General features: G+C 49.3%; 1 protein-coding gene across 2 annotated transcripts in view; it reads left to right on the top strand.

Annotated features, from left to right (window-relative positions):
- CLIP2 (CAP-Gly domain containing linker protein 2) overlaps positions 1–18,444 on the top strand; it is a 63,942-nt gene that overhangs the window by 32,325 nt on the left and 13,173 nt on the right. Inside the window, exons 3-10 of one of the 2 annotated variants that reach the window (XM_054166309.1) lie at positions 342–466; positions 3,607–3,820; positions 4,770–4,967; positions 6,056–6,159; positions 8,580–8,640; positions 13,372–13,476; positions 15,011–15,955; positions 17,781–17,838. In XM_054166309.1, the coding sequence (XP_054022284.1) occupies positions 342–466; positions 3,607–3,820; positions 4,770–4,967; positions 6,056–6,159; positions 8,580–8,640; positions 13,372–13,476; positions 15,011–15,955; positions 17,781–17,838 (1,810 nt within the window). The remainder of the gene's footprint in view (positions 1–341; positions 467–3,606; positions 3,821–4,769; positions 4,968–6,055; positions 6,160–8,579; positions 8,641–13,371; positions 13,477–15,010; positions 15,956–17,780; positions 17,839–18,444) is intronic. The other variant, XM_054166310.1, reaches the window with a different exon arrangement.

The raw sequence follows: 18,444 nt of genomic DNA, 5'->3' as shown, positions 1-18,444 counted from the left end.
TGACAGCACAAGGGGCAGTGGTGGAAGCTGAGGCATAGGAAGTCCCATGGAAACAGAAGGAAGAATTATTTCACTGTGAGGGTGACAACACTGGAACAAGCTGCCCAGAGGGGTCGTGGAGTCTCCCTCTCTGGAGATATTCAAGACCTGCCTGGATGAGTTCCTGTGTGATCCGCTCCAGGTGACCCTGCTCTGGCAAGGGGGTTGGACTGGATGATCTCTCAAGGTCCCTTCCAACCCCTAACCCCCTGTGATTCCTTTTCCCCGCTCTCCTCTCCATAACTGCAGTCCCCCTGTGGCAGTGCTGACATCTCTAACCTTCAGCATCTTCTCTCCAACAGGTTGGTGGGACCAAGACAGGAGTTGTGCGCTACGTGGGAGAGACGGACTTTGCCAAAGGAGAGTGGTGTGGTGTGGAGCTGGATGAGCCCCTGGGGAAGAATGATGGGGCAGTGGCTGGGACAAGGTACTGTGTGCTCTCAAAGCCAGCCTGGGCATGGAGGACCCTCCTAGGGTGGCTGTGGGCCAAGTGCCATTTGGAGCTGGGAGGAAGAGTCAGGCCTGTGCTGTTAGGTAATGTGGGTAACTGGGAGGACAGTTCTGAGTCTTTTAGGCTTTGGGATAGCTTTTCAGGGAGATCAATAGAAACCTCATCACTGGAGCATTTTAAAGCAGGCTCAGGTAACTTCTGTGAAGAAGTAACCTGAGTGGCTTCAGGAAACAGGAAAGAGTAGGGAGAGGAAAAAAAACCTTAGGGTGGGATTTTGATTTTGCTAGAAATTGATGCTGTGATTGTATTAGCTCTGCTTTCAACTACACCTTCCCAGCTTCAACTGCCTTCTTGCTCTGTTTCTGTAACTCACTTTGTCAGAACTATGGAAGATAAAGGTTTGACACCCCCACCCCCCCAGCTTAATGTTATTTCTTCTTTCTGGAACAAATCTTCAGAGATCTGAAAGAAAATCAGCAGTTGTTGTCTGTCCTTGTACTAGTTGTGTAGTGTGACAGCTGTCTGCTGATTTGATTTTACCACCTCTGACTCCAAAGGCACCTCCACTGCTTTCTTGTTGAAAGAAGCCCTTGTTAGCATTTTTGAAGCCATACAGGAACTTCTCACAGGCTTGCTGGGAAGCTGTTTCTGTTCATGTGGAAGTTAGGGAAGGAAATGACCCTCAGCCTCAGATCTTGAGCTTGGGGATATACACAAGCTGAGTTTTACATAGCCAAAATTGAACCCTGCTTCAGATACATGCCCCTCAAGACAGTCTTCCCCATGTGTGCCGTGGCCACGGGACTCCTGATACTGTCCTGACAGAAGGGGTCTGGGCAGAGACCATGTGGAGCTGGAGTCTGTCTGCTTTGGTGGTTGTTGCCATCTAGTGAGCATCTTTGGCCTGGCTGCCTGAGCCCAGCACTTGCTGCCGCAGGAGCAGTCTGCTGCCAAAGGAGAGCTGAGCCCAGAGAGCTGCCTCTGAGTGGAGGCCGAAGCAACATGTGTGCAAATGAGCAAGCAAAGGACATTGTCACCACCTCTGCCACTGCAGGCAGCTCCAGCTGAGTCGGTGGTGAATGGGCTGGATTTGTGCAGGGTTACTCTGATTCTTCTGCAGGTTCAGGAAGGGGCTCCAGAGCTGGATTTGCACCCAAGTTGAAGGGGCAGGGTTTCCTGAGCAGCTTGTGGCTGGCTGGCGGCAGGTCTCCCCTGAGCCTCCTCTTCTCCAGGCTAAGCAACCCCAGCTCCCTCAGCCTCTCCTCACAGGGCTGTGCTCCAAACCCCTCTCCAGCTTTGTTGCCCTTCTCTGGACACATTCTTGCAACTCAGCATCTTTCCTAAACTGAGATGGGCCTGTGGAAGGGGCTGTGCCATGCTGTTGATCCACCTGTGCCTACTGCAGTTTGAGGAGATGATGCTGAGCAGGGCTTTGGCTGGTTTGCAGGAGTTCCTTCCTTGGGTCCCTGTTCTGCAGTGGGCTCAGCCTGTGGTTTGGCTGGGTTTCCAACCCAAGGGGCTGTGCTGGCAGCAAGCAGAGAGGGCTGAGAGGCTTGGGGCTGTAAAGGTTGTTTTTTCATATATATATATATATATATAAAAGATTGCTACAGAAAAAACTGGGCTTGAGCAGATGTTTGAAAATGAATCACTTTCCCATCTGGCTGGAGGTCAGGCTGTTCTCTGGCCTCCCAAGCACAAAAAAGCCTCCCTGTGACACAGCCTTGTGGCTGCCAGCACTTGAAAAGGGAGCTGGGAAAGCAGCTGCTTACATCTGGAGAGAGGGGACTTGTGCTAGCCAAGCTGGATTTGTCAGTTACTCATTAGGACCTGGGGTTTATGGTGACATAGGACAGGTGGTTATATGGCCCAGGCTAGCTCTAGCCTTGCTATGAAGCCTGTGAGAAAGAACTCAAGGGAGAGAGTGCTCTGTGTTGGCTGCTCCCTTGAAACAAGGAGATGTGCTCTGAAGATGAGCTGTTTTGACTTGCTGCAGTGCAGCTGGCCAGCAACAGCTCAACCCTGGCCTGAGCTGCTCAGCCCAGGCTCTGAAGGGCTTTCCAAGGTTTGACACTGTGGGGTTTGGCTCATTTGTGTTCTGAAGGAGAGCTCTGGAGAGACATAATCATTGGGCTCACTGCAGTTGTGGAAGAGAGCTTGCACTGTAATTAACTGATCCTCCCTTTTTCATTCTTGCTTCTTTCAGTTTTTTGGGTTGGTTTTTAGTGCCTGGGAAGCAGTTTCTCTGCCAGCCAGAGGAGGTGGCACACACACTGGAATTTGCTGTCATGGTATTTTTAGCTTCAAAGTTAGCAGCTACCATTTTCCCCTTCTGTTTTGGAGGAATGATTTTTACCCTGCAGAACATTTCTACAGAGCTGTGTGATTCAGACCTCTTTATTTGACACACCTCCCTGTGTGGCTTCCTTGCAGAGCAGGGCAGAGGACGTGTGCAGGTTTGGTGGGCAGGAGTGTGTGTGCCCTCACTGTGTTTGTGTGTCAGGATCTTTGTGCTCTCCAGGCTACCAGATGGGGCTCCCCTGGCATCTCACCAGAGCGTGCAGCAGCCAGTGCCTGGCAATTACCTCGGGTTTACCTGCTCAGGCCCCACCAGTGGAAACAGAGGCAGTCCCAGGCAGAAAGGGACCTGAGGTTACTGGTTGACAGCTGGCTGAACATGAGCCAGCAGTGTGCCCAGGTGGCTAAGAAGGCCATTGGCATCCTGGCCTGCATCAGAAATAGTGTGGCCAGCAGGAACAGGGAGGTCATTCTGCCCCTAACCCTGTACTGGTTAGGCCACACCCTGAGTGAAGTCACCATCCCTGGAGGTGTTCAGAAAGGGACTGGATGTGGCACTTGGTGCCATGGTTTAGTAGTCATGAGGTGTTGGGTGACAGGTTGGACTCGATGATCTCCGAGGTCTTTTCCAACCTTATTGATTCTATGAGCAGCAGGAGAGGAGGATAATCTAACCACTCACAACCCAGCTAACAATGCCACAGCAAAGCACCAAGAGATGGGCTGGGGTTGTGGATTGCTTAGCAATGCCATCCTGCAAGGCTTGGGTGAGGCGGGTGCTCTACCACTCCTGACTTGGCGCATCTCCTGTACTGCAGGTATTTCCAGTGCCCCCCCAAGTTTGGCCTCTTTGCTCCCATCCACAAGGTGATCCGGATCGGCTTCCCCTCCACCAGCCCTGCCAAGGCCAAGAAGAGCAAGCGGATGGCCATGGGAGTGTCTGCCTTGACCCACAGCCCCAGCAGCTCCTCCATCAGCTCGGTCAGCTCGGTGGCATCGTCAGTGGGGGGCAGGCCCAGCCGCAGCGGGCTGGTAAGTGACTCTGCCCACGGGCTGCGCGGCCTCAGAGCTGTGAGCCTGCTCTGCCGAGTGGGAAGGCTGGGCTTTTGTTTCAGCAGCTGCACTGGGCACTTGCTCCTTCACTGTCAATGGGATGAGGGGAGATAAGTGGGGTACTGCTGCCCACCTTACAAATAGGGTCCTGTCCATGGACGCAAGAGTCAGACACAGAGCAATTGTGACCATTGAAGAGCCTCAACTGCTGTTTGCAATGGGGCAAACCTCAGCTCTGCTGTCAAGAGCAGGTTTTGTGCAGGAGATGCCTTTGCTCCTTGTCCTGTGTGGTTGTGTAACAGTGTGCTGCTGTGTGGAACAGCCAGCCCAAAGCCCTCCAATGACTGTGCTTTGCTGTGGAGGGTGACACTGTCCTGGGTCACATGCCTTGTGCCTTGGCAGGTGCTCAAGAAGGCAGACACTAGAGCTGGCAGCAATGTTATGAAAAGCTCTGACTCTGTTCTAGTGTGTGCTGCAGAGCACCTGCAGTCATCTGGGTTTGGGATGAGGGTGCAGTACCTGAGAGTGGCTCAAAATAGTCCATACTTGTATCCAGTTGAGATCAGTTCTTCCAGCTGAGCTCACTATTTGAGTCTGCACCAGAACAGATCATCAGTAAAATGCATGCAAGAGGGCAGATGATGCAATACATGATAATCTTCCTGACCCAGTTCCCACCCTGCATCCTGTCCTTTGGGAAATGGTCCTTTCATTGCAGTGCAGAAGAGCTATTGAGCTTATGAGCAGTGTCCAGATGTTTTGCAGACTTGTTAACCCCACTTGTAGGATCCAGAGCTGGAACTGCAGCTGTGTACAGCCTGATAAATAAATTGTAGGTGTGCTGAATTCCAGATTTCACAGGGGACTTCGAGCTGTCCTTGACTGGGAAGGACAGAGCTTGACCTCCTTTTTTGAACACTCTTTCCAGCTGACAGAGACCTCCTCTCGATACGCCCGAAAAATCTCTGGCACCACAGCTCTCCAGGAGGCCCTGAAGGAGAAGCAGCAGCACATTGAACAGCTGCTGGCAGAGCGTGACCTGGAGCGGGCTGAGGTTGCCAAGGCCACCAGCCACATCTGCGAGGTGGAGAAAGAGATTGCCATCCTGAAGGCTCAGCACGAGCAGGTAGGAGATGATGTGGCTTTGCCACTAGCACTCAAATACCTGGCGTCCTCTGGGAGTTTTGGATCTTGACATTCCCCCTGCACAACTTCCTGATGTGGAACCTGGCCTCTGGGTTTCTGCCTTTTATGCTGAGACAGTTTCCAGCACGGTGAGTTAAGCTGAGGCTCTTTATCCACTCCTGCCAGTGTCACATGTGTGCTCCCTGCCCCAAGCCAAGAGCAGAAAAAGGGCTGTGCTAGGACAAAGGACTGCAGAGAGTTTGTGTCTGGTGGATCAATACACTTGGAAGCTGAAATGCAAGTGGAGGGCAAACCTGTTCCCCTTGGCCACCCAATCTGGCCTTGGCTGGGACTGCATTGCAGTGGTTTTTTATGCTGTCAGACACTGCTGGGAGCCATCAGCTCAGTTCATATGTCCCCACTTTCCTGCCAGGAGGATCTTTTAGCACTTCAGATCTTTCAGTCTGTAGGAAAACCAGGCTGATCATATTAGCTTTTGCACAGATGATATTTCATGCAGTTCAGTGCTTAAATGATCAATATGTGGCTCTTCAGTGACTGCTGTTGCCCTCAATTCCTTGCTCATGTTTAGAAACCCCAGACAGCTGTTAAGGGAGCAGGGCATGGCACTCTCTGACTGTGAGGTGTGCCCCACCACCCCTGCCTGTCAGAAATGGCAGGAGAGACTGGCAGATCAGCTGCAAGCTGACATCTTCCTTGTGTGTAGCATTTCCCAGCAATTCCCAGGAACAAATGAATGAACTGAAATGTCTTTCTTGCTTCATGGCCAGGGCTGAATTGCAGCCCTAGTACCTTCAGAGGAGATTCTCAAAACTCTTCAGACTTCAAGTTCTTAACTTTTACTCACAGCAGGATTCTCCAACAGGCTCGAGCCAGAGAGGCACTCGAGCATGGATCAAATCTGCAGCTGCTGGAGGTGGAGCAGTTTTTATCTTTTTGATACCTGTATGCTGGATTCATTGGAAAATCTACCTTCTTGCCCTCAAACCCTTCTCTTCTCTTGTTCTCACCCTTTATGTGCCTCAAATATGGTTAACTTTCCTGGCATGGGCTCTTTGTTCCCTGCAGTACGTCACAGAGGCAGAAGGCAATCTCCAGCGGGCACGAGCACTGGTGGATGGGATGCAGAAGGAGAAGATTGAACTATTGAACCAGCTGGAGGAGGAGAAGAGGTAAAGCAGGAGGGGATGGGTGTGGGGGAGATGAGGCTCTTACCTGAGAACGTTGTTGCTTAGATCTAGGAAGAAAGTGAATGAGGAAGTCATCTTAGATATCTTCCAGTACTTGAGATATGCCTTGCTTCACTCTTCTGGCCACTGTTGGCTGCCTGCATGAAGAGTCCTGATTAGGACTCTTAAGTGCTGGCACTTCTGTGATGACCCTGCCAGGCTACTTGCACGTCCAAGAGTGTTTGGCCACAGCAAGTTTTGCACTGACAATGCAATGGTAGCCAACAGTTGATCTCCCACAGCTAGCAGAAGGACAAATAGTCCTGGTCTCTGCTGGGCAGTGCAGTGATTGAGGGTTTTCTCTCCCCTGTCATTCAGTTCCCAGTACAAAGCAGGGAGAAGCAGCATTTTTTTTGCCTGAAGGAACAAAGGGTAATGTCACTCTGAGGTGGGATATTGTGATTAAACTCATCTGGGCCACTGTGTGAGGTGGAATTAGTCAGTAAAGATGGAATTCACTCCTGCAAAGGTGTGGCCAGTGCCTTCAGATGTTGCCCAGAGAGGTGGTTGGGGCCCCATCCCTGGAGATACTCAAAGTGAGGCTCAACAGGGCTTTGGGCAGCCTGATCTAGTTGAGGATGTCCCTGCTGACTGCAGAGGGGTTTGGGCTGGGTAACTTTTGGAGGTCCCTTCCAGCCCAGACCATTCTATGATTCTTGGCTAAGGATGCAGTATAAAATAACAGAACTGTGCAGCTTGGGCCATCCCAGACCCCTCCCCCAGATTTCTGTACAACCTGGCTTGGCCAAAGATGACTTCTCTGTGATGTGCTGATCCTAAGGACATTCCTTCAGAGGAAGGGCAGCCAGGCTGGGGTACAGCCTCACTGTAGTGCGATTCATCATCTCCCCACATCCCAGAGGCCCTGTCCCTGTATGTATGATGATGCATCCATTTCCTCTCTGGATAAGAATGAAGCTCTGCTTGTCATTCTGGGAATCCAATTGCTCCATATAGATAATTAAACTCTTCAGTGGGAATAGAAAGCCATTTCTGAGTATTAAGTAAGTGAAACCAGTTTTGATTTCGATGCAATGATGCCCCTTCCGAGGACGAATTGTTCTTCCACTCACAAGTCTCCTCACTCTCCTGGTGGGCAGCTCCATTTCCCAGCTCCAGGAGGCCCTTTAGCCCAAGACAGCCAAGTTCTTTCCTAAATATCAACAGATGCCTCCTCTAGTTAGAGGAGGTTTAGACAAAGCAGCTTGTTTCTGAAGCTAGATATGTATACCCACAGCTATTTTTATCTGTAACCCAATCAGAGCCTTTGCATCTGGCTACCAGCTCAACATCCTTGTTACTGCCTTTTGTAAATCGGTGAAGAGAACAAAAGAGGACTGAGTTTAGCAGAAAATTGAATTATTTTGTATTGTTAGTGGATTTTCTCATCAGACTTTGCTTGCAGCCCCTAGGCTTGCCTGCATGTCAGCCTCAAGGAGAGGCTGAGGGAGCTGGGGCTGTTTAGCCTGGAGAAGAGGAGGCTCAGGGGAGACCTTATTGCTCTCTACAGCTACCTGAAGGGAGGCTGTAGACAGGAGGGGGTTGGTCTCTTCTCCCAGGCAACCAGCACCAGAACAAGAGGACACAGTCTCAAGCTGCCCCAGGGGAGGTTTAGGCTGGAGGTGAGGAGAAAGTTCTTCCCAGAGAGAGTTGTTAGCCATTGGAATGTGCTGCCCAGGGAGGTGGTGGAGTCCCCATCCCTGGAGATGTTCAAGAGGGGATTGGACGTGGCACTTGGTGCCATGGTTGAGTAGTCATGAGGTGTTGGGCGAGAGGTTGGACTTGATGATCTTTGAGGTCTTTTCCAACCTTATTGATTCTATGATTCTATTGTATGTGGTGCTGTGTGTGTTTCTCTGCAAGCTGTGGTGAAGGTTCTTCTGCCCAGGTCACTCCCCATTTCCACGCTGTGCAAACATTAAGCATTGCTCTCCCTCTGCCAGGGAGACAGAGGCTCTCATTCCCTTGGAATATTTTGCATGGGCCCTGTGCATTTGGCACAGGAATTGCCTGGTGCTTGGCTGCAGGATGCCAAGGTCTAAGGAAACCAGGGAAACCTGGTTGTGGTTTTCATGTCTTCAGGATCTCAGTGTCAGTGAGCAGTAGCTGAGCAGTGGTGCAGCAGAAACAGGATGTCTCTGAGCAGGTACCTTGCAAGGCATTAAATGTTTGCTCAGTGGAAAACTTAGGTATTAGCTGTCTTGCTCCATGAGTATTGCTGTTTAGCTTCTGCTGAGCTGTTGGTATCCAGAGGCTGTCTCTATCCTGGTTGCTCAGGGGAGGCCCATGTGCAGTGACTGCTTAGGTAATGGGATGCTGCTTGCTGTTGCTGATTACTCTTTGGATCTTTTTCCACTCCCCAGGAAAGTGGAGGACTTGCAGTTCCGTGTGGAGGAAGAATCCATCACAAAGGGGGATCTGGAGGTAATTCCTCACCAAAATGCGGGGTCAAAACCTGGGATTGCATGTGGGGCCTCTCTTGTGTAACTGCTGCCACCTTTTGCTCAACCCTAAATAATCCTTTGCCTTTATTGGTGGCTTTGGACCTGCTGTGAACTCTGTGGTATAAACTGTGAAGATTGTCCTCTGGTGTGTCACCCAGTGACTAATATTGCCGGGAGCTGCCTGGAATTAATCCCACTCAGCCAGCCTGGCTTTGAATGTCTCCATGAGTTGCCAAGCCACATTGAAATCTGCCTGGTTCTGAATGCATCTCAACATAGGTTTTTGCACTCCAACAATGAACTGACTGCTCACTCCCTGTCCCTGCAGTGGCCTGCTTTAGCAGCTAATGGGCATGCACAACCTCCCAGTTGGAGGCTGTTCCATTCCAGCTGGAAGGCTGGGTATTGTTTTGACCTGCAGTACCCTCTTGTGGAGTCCTCTGCATATGAGTGAGGGACTTGACACCAGGACACCCTTCCATTTGGAAGGGCTGTTGCTCACCAGTGCTGTTGCAGTAAATATTGAGGAGACTGGAAGTGGTGTTGGGAACTTGCCCTTGGCTGAGAGGCTTTTTCTGGGGGGGCTTAAAAAAGGAAAGGATTGTATTTTTGTGTGCAGCAAGGCTCTGCTCTACATGTGTAAATCAAGGCTTTCCTTTGTCTTTAGCTAGAGTACTAGCTTAGTAACAGCCAGACACATCAAGGGACCTACTCTTGGGCTTCACTGCCTGCCATATCACTAAAAGCCCAGGAAAATGGGAAAACTAGGCAATGGAGTATGTTGCTATGGCTGTGACTCTCTTGGCATAATCCTCTCCTCTTTATCCAGAAGCTGAAGCAGAGCAATGTGTTTGACAGGGTGTAAACCAGTGATGCACTGAGACACCTTTGCTGAGGGACAGCCAGTACAGTTTCTGCCTGGTGAGTGGGTGTAAAATCAGGTTTCTCTTGATTCCTGAGCTTAGGTGATAGGTTTCCCCCAGTGCCTTAGAAATGGGTGGTTGATCCATCCTTCATTCCCTTTGAGAGCAGTAAATTGTCCCTGTGTAAGCTTCCAGTGGCTGTGTAATGATGGGAATGGCACCAGGGCTAGCTGCCAGCTATAATTAGATAGAATTAGATTGTTAAAGCCACCACATTTTAGAAGGTGGTGAGCTGCTGTGACAGAAGTGCTGCAATGCCTGCAGGTCTCAAACTGAGGATAGAGCTGATTTTCATGTGGGCTGGGAAGGAGTTGCTTTGCAATGAGGATGTGGCCAGGCTTCATGTAGGCTGCCAGGGCCCTGTCCCCCCTTCCATCTGTACAGGAGAACAAATAACTACTTAGGGAAGAGTCACAGAGCAGCTTGCTTCCCTGCAATATCAGCTCCAACACCAGTGACAGCACAGACACTGTCAGAGGGCTTTGCTGGGGACAGTCTTTCCCCTCCTGTCCACTCTAATTGGGGTGCTCAGACTGAAGGTTTGAGCCACTGGAGTTAATTCTCACCTGCCTGCTTTGTTGTGGAGACAGTCAGAATTTCCAGAGGCAAGTGATTCACTTAAAAAACCTCTCTCATTGGAAATCTGAGGGTTGAGTGCTCCTTCATGTTGCAGTGTGCTTGTTTCCTGGGAAATGGTTGTCCCTGATGTTCTTCCCAAAGCCAGCCAGTGGCTGCCAGCACAGCCCTTTGCATTCCAAGCTAGAGCTCAACTAACCGCCCAAATAGAATAGAATAGAATTAACCAGGTTGGAAGAGACCTTTGAGATCATCGTGTCCAACCCATCATCCAACACTATCTAATCAACTAAACCATACCAAAGGCAAAGCCCTGTGGCAGTTGTCTCCCCTCCTCTGGTCCTGTAACACTCTTACCCCAACACCCTCTGTTGAGTACTCAGAGGAAAACATTGATCTTGTACTCAACTAGTTACAGACATGATGATAAGAAAAGTTCCTCTCCTCTGTGGTCTCTGGAAGTAGGGTTTCTGCTGAAGGCTGGGCTAAGTCTCACATCATGTAGGTTCTGGAACAAGCTGGGACTCTCAGGTGTTGTGTGTGGCAGGCAACCTCTCTAGACTCTCTTTGAGCAAAGAAATCAATGTGTCTGAAGCCTCCAGCAGGGGTCTAGTTTTTGGACCCCTGATGAAGGAGGAGAAGCTGTGGATTTAGCCTTGCAATGTGGTTGTGAATTCCACCTGTCCTTGATCCTGGTTGCCAATACTGATGCTACAGTGCTTTGGAAGGGGGAAAGCAATTGCAGGAAAACAAAACCTTCTAAGAAAGGCTTTCCATGAGAGAAGGCTGTGTTGTTCTAGGAAATACTAACCTCTTCAAGGACTTAACCTGCTGGAACCCCACCTCATCCCTTGAATACCAGTGGGAAGTGTGTTTGTAATTTGTGAATAATAATTTAAGGCTGAGAGCAAGAGGTAAGTCTGAACTTCAGAGCTGAACTTCTTCCAAGTGCAGGAAAACTTTGGATTTGAGGCTCTGAGTAGCACTGGCTAGGCAAAGCAGTTTGCAGGAAGCAAGGGATAACACAAGACCTGGTGCAAATCTGAAGTGAAGCTGTGTCTAAGGGCTGCAAACCAGTTGATCTTTCTTCCCTGATTATTTTTTCTTCTCTAGTTCCAGGTGTTTTTCCAGACTTGGAAAATAGCAGGATTGGTAGATACTGAGCAAGCTTGGCTGGGAGCTTTGAAGTGTCAGCCTTGGGAGTCTTGAGAGAGGGTTTTTCGGGGGGGGGGGGGGGTGGGGGAGATTAGTTTTGTAATAGGTCAGCAGCTTCAGGTAGCCAATATCTGGAGTGCTGCTACCTCTCAAGGTAACTTCCAAAGCCTGTGTTGCTCAAGTTTCACTTGAACAGTAGTAAACTGAGGAAAACTGGGTAAATATCAATGGAATCATTATCCCTCTAACTCAAATCAAGCCTGGATCTCCATCTTGAGCTATGGATCTTTGAGCTTTGCAGAAAGCAGGGGAAGCCACTCAGTGTGAAATGAAATTGCTTTATTTGTCTTATTAGGATGCATTCACCCAACTTTTGCACTTCAGTGTTATCCTAGAGGGGTTGATAATGTTTGGGGGCTTGAGACCACATGTTACTTAACTCTTTCAGGGGTGAAATAGTCTCAAGTGTCTCTGACAGATGTGATCTTGATCATGTCTGGATACATGATCTATGGTGTTACCATTCAAGCCACAAGAGAAGGCAAACTTGGGTTTCCATTGTTTGTGCACAGCTAATCAAACCTTTCCTGCAGGAAAGGGCAGGCAATCCCCAACTCTGGTTCCAATAGGGAAGGGAGGGAAGCAAATAATTAAATGGGAAAAACAAAAGGCAAAAAATGGGGGTGACCAAAACAATAATGAAAAGGCTCTGACCAGGTTGATTTGCTTTTCTTTAAGCCCAGTTTAATTTGAAGGAAACTGCTGGGGTTTGTAAAGCTTAAAATGCAAGCCAGAGTCTGCATGCATTTTCCTGTGTCTCCTCTCCTCTCCTCTCTTATTTAAGGGAAATTTTACATGATATTACAGTGGTTGTTCTGGAGTCCTGAAGTTTGCCACCAAGTGCAGCTGCATGGTTCTTCTGCTTTAAAAGTGCAAGGCAGGCACTGAATCGATGGCCCTGAGGCAGTGCTCCTGCACTGGGGCAGGCTGCATAAACTTCTTGTGCTTAGTTTGGGTCATCCCTCGAAACAAAATAGCAGCAGCAAAGAGATGAACCAAAAAGATCCCCAAGGAAGCAAAATGAAACTCCACACAGAACCAAAACAACAGTTCTGTTTTCTTGTGTGCAAGGCTATTAGACTTTTAGTGTGTTGAAAAAATACCACATTGGAGTTCCTAGCAGCCCTCCTCAAACCAAAAGCAGAGGTTTGTGTAACAGTTAGTGTCATAGTATCAGTCAGGGTTGGAAGGGACCACAAGGATCATCTAGTTCCAACCCCCCTGCCATGGGCAGGGGACACCCCACACTAGATCAGGCTGGCCAGAGCCTCATCCAGCCTGGTCTTAAACACCTCCAGGGACTGCTTTTATTGTGCAAGAAGAAAATCACTCTGGAGTTCCTAGCAGCCCTCCTCAAACCAAAAGCAGAGGTTTGGGTAACACTTTGGTGTCTGAATTGCTCTGGTTTGCTCCCAGTGCAGTGTATTTTTGGTTCCAGCAACATGCTGTGTACAGTATGACCTGCTTTTCAGTGTGGTTTTTTTCCCCCCCATACTTAGTGCAGGGTTCAAGCTGTCTCCAGAGCAAAAAGAGAATGGGAACTTCCAACCCTTTTTCAGCCAAGCCAACCTTGTGATTCTTCCGGTGGGGAGATGCAGACAATCAATGCAAGGTCTTTGCATTCTCTTCTAAGGTGCAAAGGTCTTGTACTGGTGATCTGCAGCAGTGGGAGCTTTGCTTCTTAGGAAGTGTCTCAAACATAGTCTTGATGCAGGAAAACACTGAGGCAACTTTCTGATTCAGAGGTTCCATTTTGTTGTGCCCAGGCGCTACGAGTACCATGTAAAATCCCTCGGTGACCCTTTTCTGTTTGGTTGGATTTTTCCCCCTGCTTGTTTAGATCTTTATTCTCCTCCTTTTGTGAACTGCCTTTCCTTGTCTTGTACACTGAAGATGATGTTGCAGCCTTCTCTTTCCCTCTCTTTCTCTCTCTCTCTCCCTTTCCCTTTCCCTTTCCCCATCTCCACTCTTGTTCTTTTTTCCCTCTGTGTGACCAGACTCAGACGCAGTTGGAGCATGCCCGAATACGGGAGCTCGAGCAGAGCCTGCTGTTTGAGAAGGCACAGGCTGAAAAACTCCTCAGAGAATTAGAGGACACCAGGGTAATCGACCCCCACTTGCCCTGCCTGCAGAACAGCCTGCTTGCCCCCTGCATTGATGCTCATGATGCCTCGCTTTGGGTTTCTTTCTTTTGGTTTTTGTGGGGTTGATTCATTTGTTTTTTTGGCTTGAATTTAGTCTTCCCTGGGTTGGGTTGGGTTTTATTTGCTCTCTCTCTCCTGGAAATAGCAGTCCAACATAATTTCTAGCTTTGCTTCCTTGTGTGGGGCCTTTGTTTCTCAGGTTGGGTTTGCTTCTCTGCCCCATGCCACCATTTGACACATGAGCTCTTCACAATTCATCTCTCGATTAACGTGCCCCAGTAACACCTGCACCCTGCACAAGTCATTCCGCCTCGAGGCTCTCCCAGGCTCTGAGAAGGGAATAACATTGCACTCAGCATTCCCTTTGTCCCCCCTCCAGTTGTGGGAGCTGTCACCTGAGGTGGAAGCTACTGGTGAGTGCAGGTGGACCAGCTCTGATCCTTGGCCATGCCTGCAACGGGGACAGGCTGCCCAGATGAACGTCGCCCCCGATCCTAACAGCAGCCAGATGTGGCCAAGGCTCTTTGGTGCTGGGGTGGTGTTGGGAGGCAGCAAACGTGCTACAGTGAGCTTGCTTCTCACCAGTGGACTTTAGAGCTGTAGAAAACACAAACCTGAGGTTCTCCAAATGGGCTAAAGGGTTTGCATGCCCTTCTGTCTATCTGAAATAAACCCCCTCGCCCCAGCCTCCTGGGCTGATGGCTGAGTGGGGAAAATGGCAATTGAAATGAAATGGAATTGATGGGTCGTGGTTTGGTTTGGCTTCCTTGTTTCTTCTGCCTTTTTCTGGTATTTCAGCTAGTCAAATCTCCTCCACCCACAGCTGCAGCACCCTGTAACCAGCCCTGTAGGGTTACATTGATCCATAAGCCTTTCTGCTCCATGCTAACCATAGCCAGATTTATTGTCTTGCATCCTCCAGCCCTTCTACGTTACCTTCACTTGGCTAATAAACTCTAACAAGTACTTTGTGTGTAAAAACCCTTTTTCCCTTTTTACACCAGGGTAAACAAATTGTGATGCAGAGGAGAGGGCTGTAGGCTGAGGATTGCTGAGCAATAAAGGAAACATGATCTGCTTTCTGCCGGTTTTGGTGCTTGTGATGTTCCTGCATGTGCAGTCAGTCACCTGGCACGATGCCTGGTCTGGAAATCTAATGCCCCTCAGGACATTATTTTTCTTAAACCACTGCTGCTCTCTAGTGAATTTCAAGGGTTGTTTCCAAGATGTGTGTTTGCCTGTGGAAAACAGGAGGTTCCTACTGGAAAAAGTCAGCTGCAATTGGCACAAAGATGTAAGTGTTAGTCGCTGGTGATGGTTACCCTGGTGCAAAACCACGCTCAGACTGGAGGCTGCTGGGTGCTCTTTCTCCGTTTGTTTGAACTCTGGCAGCTGTACTTTGGATTTACTTCCACTGGAGCACACTGCCTGAAAGGGAGGCTGCAGCCATGGGAGGTGGGGACTGACTTTGGTCTTCTCTGTCCTGTTGCAGCTGACCACGGTGGCGGAGCAGTCCCGAATCCTGCAGCTGGAGGAGGAGCTGAGCCTGCGGCGCAGCGAGGTGGATGAGCTGCGGCAGTGCCTCAGGAGCTCTCACCAAGCAGAGACCCCGGAGCACAGCCTCGGCCTGCAGTCAGAGGCTCTTCGCCTGCGAGACCAGCTGCTGTCTGCCAACAAGGAGCATCAGAAGGAGAGCAGCCAGCTGAAGGAGAAGTATGAGAAGACGTTAAAGAAGTACCAGCAGGAGATGGAGAAGCTGAAATCCGTCAATGAGAAGTACTCGCAGGAGATTGTTGACCTAAAGCATAAAGTTCAGCAAGCCACCAATGAGAACATGGGGCTCATGGACAATTGGAAGTCCAAGTTGGACACGTTAGCTTCTGACCACCAGAAGTCTCTGGAGGACCTGAAAGCCACTTTGAACACAGGCACTGATACCCAGCATAAGGAGATCGTAGAGCTGAAGGCGGTGGTGGAGAGTATAAAGATGGAGCACCAGCTCGAGTTGGAGAACCTGAAAGCAAAACATGACATTGAGACGGCTGTTCACATAAAGGAGAAAGAAAGTCTCAAACTGAAGCTCCAGGAGGCTGTGGATGAAGTGGAAAAAAGCAACAGCACCTGGAAAATGCAACTGGAAACCAAAAGCAATCAGCACCTTCTTGAGCTCCAGGACGCGAAGGACAAGTGCCGAGACGCTGAGCTGAGGGTGCATGAACTGGAGAAACTTCACAGTGAATATACTGATCAGACAGAAGCAATAGCTTTCTTGAAAGAGCAGATTTCTTTGGCTGAGAAGAAGATGTTTGACTATGAAACGTTACAGAAAGCAGAAGCCCAGAGCAAACAGGAGATCCACAGACTGCAGGAAAAAGTGCTTGTCTTAGAGAACAAGTTGCAGTCCATGGAGGCCCTGCATCCTTCCCAGCATGCAAATGTATGGCTTTGGGGTCATTTTGCCTAGCATCACTGTCAGTAGCCCTTCCTAGGAGTAGCCCTCAGCTGCTGCCTTGTGCAGTTTCCTGAGGCTGCATGGTTTTGCCCTCTTGACAGTGGGGTTTCTGCACTGCATCTTCATACTGAAGGTGTCTTCCCAACTCTTGAAAGCTCAACGTGTTTCACCTAGTGAAGACAGCTGTGACCAAGAAGTACAGCCAGGACCCTGGGAAAAGGGGGGTGTTTTTATAACATGCCACATGCTATAGCCAGTATTCCAACAGGATTGAATCACAGCATCGTTTTGGTTGGAAAAGATCATCAAGTCCAACCATTCTCTAGCTCTACTAAGGCTGGTGCTAAACTGTGGTCCTCAGCACCACATCTCTCTGTCTTTTAAACACCTCCAGGGAAGGGGTTTCAACCACCTCCCTCAGGAGCCTGTTCCAGGCCTTGACAACCCTTTCAGGGAAGGATTTTCCTCCAAATATCCAACCTAAACCTCCTTGTTCCAGAGGCCTTTAGATCAGTGAGAGGACACTGGGTGTGGGGGGGTGGATATTGGTATTGGATTAGAACCAGGGAGCCTTGAAATAATTTTTTTAGCTGTGTGTCAGTTAAACTCAGGCAAATGTGGGAAGCAGGGCATGGCTGAAAGGCTTTGGGTAGCACAGGGCACATTGTATTTTGAAATGTCTTACCTAGCTGCAGGTGACTGCAGTATTAACTGTCCAAGTATTTGAAACAAGCAAGTCAGTCTCTTGATCACCTTTTCTAGACCTTCAGCTGCCCTTCCAAAGAGCAATTAAATGGTTCTTCCATACCAAAAGTAAATCAGGAGGTTGATTTCCCCTTTGGGTGTGCTCCTGCCTCTGGTGGACATATCTTGCAGCCCCCTGAAGCTCTTGGGGACTGACCTCAGGGCTTTCAGTGGTGGTGGCTGCAGCAACTGTTTGATCTGGGGCATGTGCACCAGAACAAGAGGGCACAGTCTCAAGCTGTGCCAGGGGAAGTTTAGGCTGGAGGTGAGGAGGAAGTTCTTCCCAGAGAGAGTTGTTAGCCATTGGAGTGTGCTGCCCAGGGAGGTGGTGGAGTCCCCATCCCTGGAGGTGTTCAAGAGGGGATTGGATGTGGCACTTGGTGCCATGGTTTTTTAGTCATGAGGTGTTGGGTGAGATGTTGGACTTGATGATCTTTGAGATCTTTTCCAACCTTATTGATTCTATGATTCTATTCTATGTGCTAAGGTTCCACTGAAGGCTGCTGGCCATCAAGAGGCTTGAAATGCAGAACTGTGGCATCTACAATGGAAAGCCTGGCTGTGAGCTCTGCAATCTCTGTCTTTCATGGCAACATGGACAAAAGAGAATGGGGAATAGGCAGAATCCTCTATGTGGGCCAGCATTTGCTTGTTCATTCTCTAATAATCAATGGTTTGTTGCTGCTTCTGTACCTTTGGGCACACTTAAATTCTTCAGAAGTTGAGGCACTTCTTTGCCTGCTAGGTCTCAAGCTGAATGCCAAAGAGCATTTGGACATGAATATTTGCCATGGTTAAGCTAGGTCTGAAGGAGAGCAGCCCTTTCCATCACTCTGCACAAACTCTGAGGGTGTGGAAGCTAGGACCAGAGCTTACAGGGAAAGCCTGAGCTCTTTTCCCTGCTGGGAGAACGTTGCTGTTGTGCTCAGCTGCCTGTTGTCCCTGGACACTCTCAGATGGTAGCAGTTACCCTTTGGTAGTACCCAACTGTAGAAGTGACTCCTCAGAAGCCTTTCTTTCCCTCTGCTTTGAATCTTTCTTTACATCTATCTCACATCTATTTCAGATGATTGAAACTAATGATATTTCAGAAGAAAAGATAAAGATGAAGCAGACCATGGAAGGTAGGAAATGTTATTGCTGTGTTTTGTTGTGGGGTGGTTTTTTTCTTGGAACACCTTATTCTGGTGACTTATGTGCCTTCTATCCTCTGCTCTTGCAGAGGAGGCTGTGTGGAAGGCACTTAGGAAGCCATTTAATCTCTCAGCTGTTGCAGGGTGGCATTTGTTGCCTGGGCTTTTTGTTTCCTAATCCATCTGAGCATATGCAGGGGTGGATGGATGCTTTCACTTGTTTTGCACCCCCACCATGCAGATGGTGCAGGTTGGAGACAGGGCTGGGGAAATGGGCACACTTCAGTCCCATCACTGATGTTTACAGCAGGAGAAATCCAGTCATGAAGTGAAATTTGTCCAGAGGAGAGGGCTGCTAATGGTAGATGTTTGTGGGGCTGGCTTGAAATAATGGGGGTTAGAGTTTTAAATTAAGCTTGGTATAAATCAGATCCATCCTTTTATCAGAACAGGATTCAGGCATTCAGGAAATGGTGTATAAAGTAGCTGTAACATTGAATTGCACTCAGCCTGCCTCACAGACAGGGTAAGCTGTAACCCCTTGTCTGAGCAGCAGCAGAGCTGGCAAGGTTAGAGCTGGGTGGCTCAGAAGGTCTC

The sequence above is a fragment of the Dryobates pubescens genome, chromosome 13 (assembly GCF_014839835.1).
Source record: "Dryobates pubescens isolate bDryPub1 chromosome 13, bDryPub1.pri, whole genome shotgun sequence".
Classification (NCBI taxonomy): Eukaryota; Metazoa; Chordata; class Aves; order Piciformes; family Picidae; genus Dryobates; species Dryobates pubescens.
This window is presented reverse-complemented; position numbering and strand designations above follow the sequence as displayed.